This window comes from Dromiciops gliroides, chromosome 4, assembly GCF_019393635.1.
Source record: "Dromiciops gliroides isolate mDroGli1 chromosome 4, mDroGli1.pri, whole genome shotgun sequence".
Lineage (NCBI taxonomy): Eukaryota > Metazoa > Chordata > Mammalia > Microbiotheria > Microbiotheriidae > Dromiciops > Dromiciops gliroides.
This window is the reverse complement of record NC_057864.1, coordinates 345,751,084-345,760,880: the sequence shown is the minus strand read 5'-3', so window position 1 is coordinate 345,760,880 and position 9,797 is coordinate 345,751,084. Positions and strand designations below refer to the sequence as shown.

Below are 9,797 nucleotides of genomic sequence, written 5' to 3'. Positions count from 1 at the left end.
CACCAGCTTTGAACTCAGGAGGACCTGAGTTCAAATCTGGTCTCAGACACTTGACACTTACTAGCTGTGTGACCTTGGGCAAGTCACTTAACCCTCATTGCCCAGTAAAAACCAACAATAACAAAAAAAAACAAACCGAGAACTTTATGCTTGATTTTCTTGCCTGAAGAAAACCAAGGTGTTTGTATTAATTTCCATAGCCCATTGGTTTAATTTGACCTCCAAATACAAGCTCAAAGTTTTTGGTGTCTACTTTTCCCTTAGCATACATTAAGAATTTACATTCATGGAGTCCAAATGATATCATCATCATCATCACCACCACCACTACCACCACAACATAGACATGGCATAGCTTGAAGATTATGCCAATGAGCTTTGGCAACTCCAAATAAGTTTAAAAGTTTTCAGGTTCAGCCTAGCAACAAACCAATAGGATCAGCCCAAGTTCAAAGAAGTTCATCATCAGAAGTGTGGTCACAAGGTGAGAATTTCTTTATCATAAAACCTCATGAAAACTATTTACCAAGGTATAATCTTCATGGATAATGCCCATCCTGATTAAGTTGCAGATGAAATTTATCCTACTGTCCATATATTAGGAATCTAGGTTGTGTAGTGGATAGAGTGCCAGGCCTGGGGGCAGAAAGACTCATCTGCCTGAGTTCAAATCTAGCTTCAGACACTTATTGGCTATGTGACCCTAGGAAAGTCATTTAACCCTGTTTGCCTCAGTTCCTCATCAGTAAAATGAGCTAGAGAAGGAAATGGCAAACTACTCCAGTATCTTTGCCAAGAAACACATAAATGAAGTCACAAAGGATGACAAGACTGAAACAACAACCACATATGTGTGGATATGCATATGTACATATTCAGAAATAGCTGCCAATCCTGAACAGAATTTATTATATACCTTCTTTATACAGGAACCTGAGGATAAAAAAGATGAAAAGGAAACACTGTTGTTGCTCAGCACAAATTCTATTGGGAAGACAGAAACTCTATTGGTATTCAAGGAGTACCAATTCTACTGGTAGGATAAATGTACACTCATAAGTACAGTATGTCAGAAGTAAGTAAGTAAGTAGCACTGGCCCTGGATTCAGGAGTACCTGAGTTCAAATCCAGCCTCAGACACTTGACACTAGCTGTGTGACCCTAGGCAAGTCACTTAACCCCCTTTGCCCCGCAAAAAAAAAAAAGAAGAAGAAGAAGTAAGTACGCATGATATGCTAAAAAGAATTTTTGAAGATGGAATACTAGCAGAAGCTGGAAGATCAGGGAAATCGATAGAGAGTAGGTAGTACCTGAACTCAATCTGGAAAGAAGATAAACAGTCTAAAAGGTGGATAAGAAAGAAATACACTTTAGGCATGAAGAATGGGTTGAGATGTTATAGCAACTTAGGAGAATAGCTAATAGTTCAGTTTGAAGTCAAAATAGTGTGTTTAAAGGGAAATGTGACCTGTGGCTCAATGCTCTGGAGGTCCAAGACTGACTAGGTTCAAAAGATTGGATCCAATCTTGGGAACATCCTCCCCAAATCATAATTTTGAGTGCATTTTGTCCCAGCTCACTACAATAGATAGGATAAAAGTTTATGTTATGTAATTTTAATGGTGTAATATGAATGGCAGTGAATAGAGCACTGGTGCTGGAGTCAGGAGGACCTGAGTTCAAATCCAGCCTCAGACACTTAATACTTACTAGCTGTGTGACCCTGGGCAAGTCACTTAACCCCAATTGCCTCACTAAAAAAAAAATATCATGAAGAGTTATGAAGATCTTATTAAATTACTAAATAAATTAAATTCTTATGAAGATATTATTCAATTACCTTGGTGTTCACAACACATTTTTTGTTGTTATTGATAGAGTTTCATAGAACAAAAACATTGGGATGTACTGATCCAGAGGATTCATAGCACCCCACTGTGATTTGATCTCCTCTTGGAAGGGAAATGACCTAGAGGTTGCTGACATTTTCACACCAGAGATACATAGAAGTATTCAGACTAATGCTACTTAAACTAAGGGATTGATACTCTCCAGGGGGAAAAAATGTACTTGAGATTGTTAGAGAGATAACATCTTTCTCCAAGATTGTCATTTCTTGATCTAAGATTTTATGCTCTTGCCTCTTTAAGGTCAGGAATTTGGGGGTCCAAGAACTCTCAGGCTATGTGAAATGGGAAGAACTTCCAATATGCCTCTGCCCCAAAATCAGTCATTAGCACTCTGGAGATTGGAGGAGGGTATCTTCTCCAGGTCTCAGTTTCAGTGATAGTTCATTGCTCTCTGGTCTGTCCTCCAAAAGGGGAAAAGGCAAAAAGTGACAGTTTCCCACTATCAAGACATCCTTTTATAGGACTAACACAAAGATGGCTCTGTCCCATAATCAATCAACCATTTTAACAAAAGTTTACATATGTGTGTGTTGCCTAAAGTTTATAAAGTGCTTTACATGCATTGTTTCATTTGATAATCACAACAATTCTGTGAAATAGAGGTTTAGAAAGGTTAAATAACTTTCCAAATCACAGGGCTATTAAGTGTCTGAGGTGGGATTTGAATCCAGATCCCCTGTGTTCTATCCACTAAGCTGGGCAACTTCATTTTAAATTAATGAGATTCAAAGTCTCAAACAAAAGCCTTCTTCTTCTACCATAGGTTCAACAAGTTGATCAGGGAACTCCCTAGATCAACCTGCTACACCAGGATTATTGAAATAAAGCTCTAAAGGTAGGTTGGAACCAAACTATAGAAAGCCATACACATCAGGCTAAGGAATTTGTATTTTATCCTATGGTAAAGGGAAAACGCTAAAGATTTTTGAACAGTGGAGTGACATTAATACAGAGCTGGAAGTGACCTCAGAGGCTATAGAAAATCATTCATTTATAAATCCATGCATGTACATTTCCATTGTTATCAGATTCATGCCTGAGGGGCTGAGGAATCAAGGGCTTTGCTGAGGGGTCAGCAATTACTAGAAAGTGTGGGATGGATTCTTAAATGAAACTCATTTTATTAAATTCTTTTTAAAATTCTGTCTTGCTGACATCGCCCCTCCCCTTAACTCCAGAACAATCAATCCTCTATTTGAAAATATGATGTTACTGAGGAGAGTCTTCCTTACTTTTGTCTTGAATGTTCTGTAGAAGCAAGTCCCAACAACATTTTTGGCTGTGCAAATCTTGTCAGGTCTCTTAATTGTTTTAAGTTTCTTTTTTTCTCCTCTATAAAATCAGTATATTATTTGCAGTACCTTCTGTACCTGAACACACTTGATACTCAGGAACACACAGGCTCGTAATTTATTGTTAGGATTTCTTTTCTTTGAGTTATCTAGGTAAGTGATCTTCAGACACAATTGAACTAAGCCAGCGGTTTGTGTAGCCTTTAGCTCTTATTCTATTTATTCTTTTCGTATTCACACAAGCCCCAATTCTAGATTCAGTTGGATCAAGTTAAATTCAGTCTCACCATTGTTATTTGGTATATAGTTCACTAACTTAATTTACTATAGTAATTACTATGCATCTTTGCCCATATCAAGCATTTCTCTACAAGTATTTCATGCTTTAGCAATATGAACTCCTTGCTGTTTTATAACCATATTCTTCAGTTTCCTCCTTTAGAACTTTGCCTACGCCCTTTTGGTTAACTGACCTTTTTTTTTTTTTTTGCAGGACAATGAGAGTTAAGTGACTTTCCAAGGTCACACAACTAGTAAGTGTCAAGTGTCTGAGGCTGGATTTGAACTCAGACCGTCCTGAATCCAGGGCCAGTGCTCTATCCACTGCACCACCTAGCTGCCCCCAAAAGCTTGAGTTTGAATCCAGCCTTGAACATCTACTGGCTGTGTGATCCTGGATGAGTCATTCAACCTCTGTTTGCCTCAGTTTCCTCAACTAGAAAATAGGGGTGATAATAACACCTACCTTCCAGGGTTGTTGTGAGGAGCAAATGAGATAGTATTTGTAAATTGCAAGGTGGCACAGTAGATAGAGAGCCACACCTGGACTCAGGAAGTCTCCTCTTCTTGAATTCAAATCCAGCCTCAGATGCTTACTAGCTGTGTGACCCTGGCAAGTCACTTAACCATGTTTACCTCAGTTTCCTTGTTTGTTAAATGAGTTGGAGAAGGAAATGGCAAATTATTCCAGAATCGTTGCCAAGAAAACCCTAAAGGAGGTCACAAAGAGTCAGATACTACTGAACAAGCCCCAGGACACAGCAAGGGATGGAAACAATAGCATAACTTGGAAGACCTATCTTTGGTAAGAAGGGCCATCTATCTACCATAGGTTGGAACAAAGGTGTTCTATCCTAAACTTTCTTCTCCTCCTCAGGCTGCTTATGCCACCTTTCCTGTCCCTCTCAGCAAAGGAATTGTATTCTTCCTTTATTGAGAAGGTAGAAGCTGTGCACTTCAAATTTCCCTTTCTTCATCACTTCATACCTCAAAAACACTCCATCATTTTCCTTTTTCTATTCCTTTACTCCAATCTCTCTTTTTCTTTCTCTCCATACATATACATACCATACACATACATATATATGTATGTGTGTGTATATATATGTGTATATGTGTGTGTGTATATCTATCTATCTATCTATCTATCTATATATATATATCATTTTATATATATTATCAACTAGCTCTTTCTTTTCCTCTACTGACAATATTCCCAGGTCTCCCCTGATCCTTCAAAAAAAAATCATCACTTAACTCTGCCACTCCTGAAGCTATTGTCTTATGTATTTTCTTCCTTTCATAGCTAAACTCCTGTAATGATCTGTCTAGACTGAAGGTCTCCATTTACACATTTTCCACTCACATTTCAGTTAGTCCTTTATAATTGGACATCAAACCCCAACGTAAGACTGAAGCCACTCCCTCTCCGAAGTTATCAGTCTCTTGACTGCTAAATCTAAAGGCCTGCATTTTGAGCCATTTAAAAACTAATAATGATCCTGGATTTAGCAATAAAGTATTTTTTAATTGAGGCATGTATGTTGGTTTTGTCTTTTGTCTATTGCCTATGGTGATGTCACATTAGTACTAGACCAAGAAAAGAGTCCTGGCAATATAAAAAATGTTTGTTTGAAGAATTATTTTATAGTAATGAAAAATGGAGTGATTCTGCAACATGCAAAGTTAGTGCCCTCCATTACATTCTACTTATTTTTAATATGTGTTATATTATATATGTTATATTATATGTATACATATATATGTATGTATGTAATATGTTATATTAGTTATTTGTACTCAAATTTTCCTCTCCTAATCCCAATTAGAATGGAAACTCCTTGAGGTCAAGGATTTTCACTGTCTTTATACAGTTCACTGGCATGTTGTAGTTGCTTAATAATTGCTCTTAGCATTGAATTGAGTTGAACTGAATTATGACCAGAGCCTAGTTTTTAGAGCAAGTGCAACTATTAAAGTCATGTTAAGTATAGAGAGTCCTTAGAAAGACATAGTTGGTCACCCAGATCCAAATTTAAATAGGGTTCTCAAAAGGCAAGACTACTTTGTACATGGACAGATAAAGAAACTGATGTTTGGAGAAACAGAATTAGTTGCATAAAGATGGAGGCAATTTCTTTTTTTAAGTGAGGCAATTGGGGTTAAGTGACTTCCCCAGGGTCACACAGCTAGTAAGTGTTAAGTGTCTGAGGCCGGATTTGCACTCAGGTCCTCCTGACTCCAGGGCTGGTACTCTATCCACTGCGCCACCTAGCTGCCCCTGGCAGTTTTCAATTATTTGGGGAATGAGCATCATTTGTGAATTGTCCTTTTGATGATTTTATACCTTTGAACATTGTTATTTTATTGGGTAACAGTTGAAAGTTTGGTGGGGAGATTTTAAAAATTGTGACCTATCCATGTTTTGGGGCTTTTAAGCCTTTCTTTTGTCCATATTTCTCTATTTGCAACAATAATCAATTTGCTCTTTAAAAAAAAAAGTATTTAAGTTCAGAATTTTTAAAAATATAGAAAGTGCTTAGTAAATGTTGAATTGATTTGAATTCTCCACCTATGGCCATGATCTTTTTCTAGATTATTTCTTAGGTTTGGGGGCCTTTACACTTGGTACACTTCAGCTATCTTTTGGCTACAAATATTAAAAATTAAAATTGAGGTATGAATACATTTTCTATTATTGTACTTTAAGTATGTGCTTCACTATTATCAACATTACATACAGTATGGAGAGTGTATACCCCAAGTGTTTATGGGGGGAAGTTTTATTACTATTGTCTTATGATTCCATCTCAGTAAATGTTTTTGCTTTGAAAGACTGATTGAGAAGTTATCTGTTAAAATTTATGCATCCTCTAAGAATAAATGAATATGAAGAATTCAGAGAAGCATAAACATATGAACTGATAAGCCAGAAAAACAATATACATGACAACAATGTAAATGGAAAGCATAACAACAAAAGTGCCTTGAATTTTATATATATTTATATATTTGTAATGACCAAGCTTGGCCCCAGAGAAGTTCTAAAAATTAATCTCTCTCCTTTCTTTGCAAAGATAGAGAACTATGTGTGTGGAATATTACATATGTCAGAATAGATTGATGTGTTGGCTAGTTTTGAAGAACTGCTTTTATTCATCTTTCTTTTTTATTCTTTATACAAAGACTGGCTCTCTGGGATGGGGGATAGAAAGGATACGTTCAGAAATAAAGCTGTTTGTAAAAACAAAAGATTTTTAATGTTACCCATCATGGGGTACTCTCAGGGGATAATAGTAGACACATACTTAAAGTCTATTAGTAGGAAAATTTATTCATAATTCAATTTTAAATTTGGGATGCTTATAGCCAGAAGATAATGGGAATGAGCCAATTGTAAAGTCCCCAAAGTTTAAGAAATAGTCTAAGAAAAAGATCACAACCATACTCATCATTCAATGCATCACTATACACAATACTAGCAGGACAAGTGCTTCAGACAGCCATTTGAGTCTTAGGAAAGGTATTATCTCCACCCTTCTTCAGGTTGGAATTATAGACACATTGAAGACATTGTTGATGGATCTTGAGAAAATATCATATTGTCTGTAGCCATCCTAGTAATCGTACTCAGGAGGGCACAGAAACCTGTCTCAAATTCACTTGTCCATCGTACTATATGCAGGGCTCTGTGTTAGGTGCTGATGGACATTTTTTCTTTGTTTGACTCTTCGGGAGGAACCTAAACTTCCAAGAAACGTGGGTGTTTTCTTCCCAGCAGCTAACAAATTCAGGATTTATGAAATGCAAGAGCTGAGTGACTATTATTATTATCATCATTATTATTATTATAACTTTTCAGGAAAGGAACCTAGACCTGGGAGGTCCTGACACAAGCCTTTGCGCATAATGAGCACTAAGTGTTTGCTGAATTAAGGAGCTTTGGAAATAAAATGGCTAAAGCATTCAAAAAATGTCTCCTCCATCCATCAAATAACTTTTTTTTTATTTCTTAAGGGGTGGGGGAGGAAGAGAGGGGAGGGAGAGGAAGGGCTGTGTCGAGGTGAGTGAGCAAGCGGCACGTATGAACTCGCATATGTATTCATAATTTAATTATTTTTAAACGAGCCAGTGAGAAGTTCAGGGTCCAGGACAGCAAAGATGGTGACTGGTAAATAGAGGACAGAGAGGAGAGAAGCTCAGGTAAAAGTGAAGGGGAAGCGCAGTCGCACAGAGGATGAGCTAAGCAGTGGTCTCTTCCAGCCCCCATTTCCCCCTCTGGTGTAGAACACGTGGTTTGATCCCAGGCGGGTACACTGTGGGGGGGACAGTGAAGGAGGAGGGAGGCGGAGGTTGGACGCAAAAGAGTCTCGGTGGCTGATGCTGCGGTTAAGAGGAACGGATGAACTTGTAATTGCGCAGGCGCGGCGTGGGCGCGACCATGTCCGCCCTCTCTGAAAGACAGGTAATCCAAGCAGCAACTCTGAATATTTAGTTGTTAGATAAACCTATAATTCCATTTTGTCTTTTCAGTTCCTTTCACTTGCTTTAATTTTATTGATCTGTAAAGAGAGAGCCTACATAAGAAGCTTTCCTCGCCAAATATAGAAAGCTATTTGTGCTACTTTCCCCACAGCTGGCACAATGGGCGCGTCCCGCCTCCCCACACTCCCCGGAAGGCGGTGGCTAGTCTCTCCCACCCCCCCTAGTGTGGCGAGTTGGCTCCGCTTCCTCCCCGACTCCACTTGTCGGCCCCCTCTACCGGGCGGTGCCGATTCCCCCTCCCATCACCCCTCCCTCCTCTCCCTCCCTCCCTCTTTCCTTTCCTCCCTGCCTGCCTGTAGCGCCCCCGTGGCCGCCGTCACCACCACCACCTCCGCCACCGTCTCAGCGCAGGCCATCCTCCGTCCCCTGCGCGCTCCCAGCCAGCCGCGGAGGCGGCAGCGGCGGCTGCAGAAGCCCAGGAGTCCGGAGTCAAAAGCAGCAGCCGCGGCGGCGGCGGCAACGGGGAGCCCATGGCGTACAGTCAGGGAGGCGGCAAGAAGAAAGTCTGCTACTACTATGATGGTAAAAGAGGCCGACCCTCAGCGGGAGGGGGGGGGCACGTTAGTGGGGCTTCAGGCCCCCCTTCCCCCCCTCCCCCCACCTTGCACTCAACCTTGGCCTTCTCCCCCGGGCGGGGAAGGGGGAGGAGAAGAGCCCGAAATTGGGATGGGTCATCTCCTCCTGCTGTGAATTAGGGGTGGTCGCCTGTCTCCCTCCCTTCCCCGCCCCCGCCGAGTTTGCAGGCGGGAAAATGGGCATCTCTCCTTTTCCCCACCTCCCCAACCATCCTCATCCTCCTCCCCAAAAGTCGCCACCCCTTGGGGAGCCCGCCCAGGCTTCTTTGGGGTTGGGGTAATGGCGAATAAGGCCCGCCCTTCACTCCCACTTGCATGCGTGGGGAGGAGAGATTGGGAGGGGGGGGGAGGTGGCGAGATGTGCATCCTATTTCCACCGTCACCCCCGAAATAATGGTTTATGTTGGAGACATTATCGGTTTACACAAAGCGGTGCATCCCCCTAGAAACCGAACCCCGCCTTCTCTCCCCTTCCCACCATCAGTCCCTTCCTCTTTTCCCTCCCCTTTCATCCCCCCCTCCCCGCCCCCCTGTACTCCCTCCTCCCTTTCTCCCTCCCTCTGGCTCCCTCTCTTACCCACCTTTAATGCATCCACTGCAGTAGGTGGAAGAGTTTTCCCCAAATCGTAGGGCCAGGGTAGGATTACATCAAATATCCGTGTTAAGGAATGATCTTTTTCATTAGCCTTTGTCCATCCAGTTCATGGGGCCCTGTGGGATAAAGAGGGCCCCTTTTTCTACCTTGGCTTAAATGCCACCGGTTTTTTGGCGACTAAAACCAAGGGGTTTTAGCCCAAGGATTTTTACCGATTTTGAGACTTTCGCTGTAGTGATGGATTAGAATTAAGAGGAATGAGAGGTGACTGGGGAACTTGGAGGTGTTGCTATTTGTGTTTGGAAATCAGACCTGATGGGCCTTGGCCTTGGTGAAGCCTCTGTCTATCTCAGTGGTGCCAAGTTAGACGTGGTTGCCGCCCACTTCTTTGTTGTTCTTTGTTCAGCAAAGGGTGTGTGTGTTGGAAGGGGGGTGTTGTTCGAGAACCCCTGTTTGGGAGTTTTTCATAGCCATTTTGGAACCTTTGGTGTAGGTAGAGTTAGAATCCTGGTGAAGGAAAGCATTCAGCAGCAATTCAGAAGTGCTGTATGATTGCAGGTAGTTGAGTACTTCAAGGATCTGTCTGTTCGCTCCACTGGTA

General features: G+C 41.2%; 1 protein-coding gene across 1 annotated transcript in view; it reads left to right on the top strand.

Annotated features, from left to right (window-relative positions):
• The first annotated feature begins 8,189 nt into the window (after positions 1 to 8,189).
• HDAC2 (histone deacetylase 2) overlaps positions 8,190 to 9,797 on the top strand; it is a 53,193-nt gene continuing 51,585 nt past the window's right edge. The window contains 1 exon segment of the mRNA XM_044002651.1: positions 8,190 to 8,548. Within this exon segment, the coding sequence (XP_043858586.1) occupies positions 8,497 to 8,548 (52 nt within the window). The 5' untranslated portion in view covers positions 8,190 to 8,496.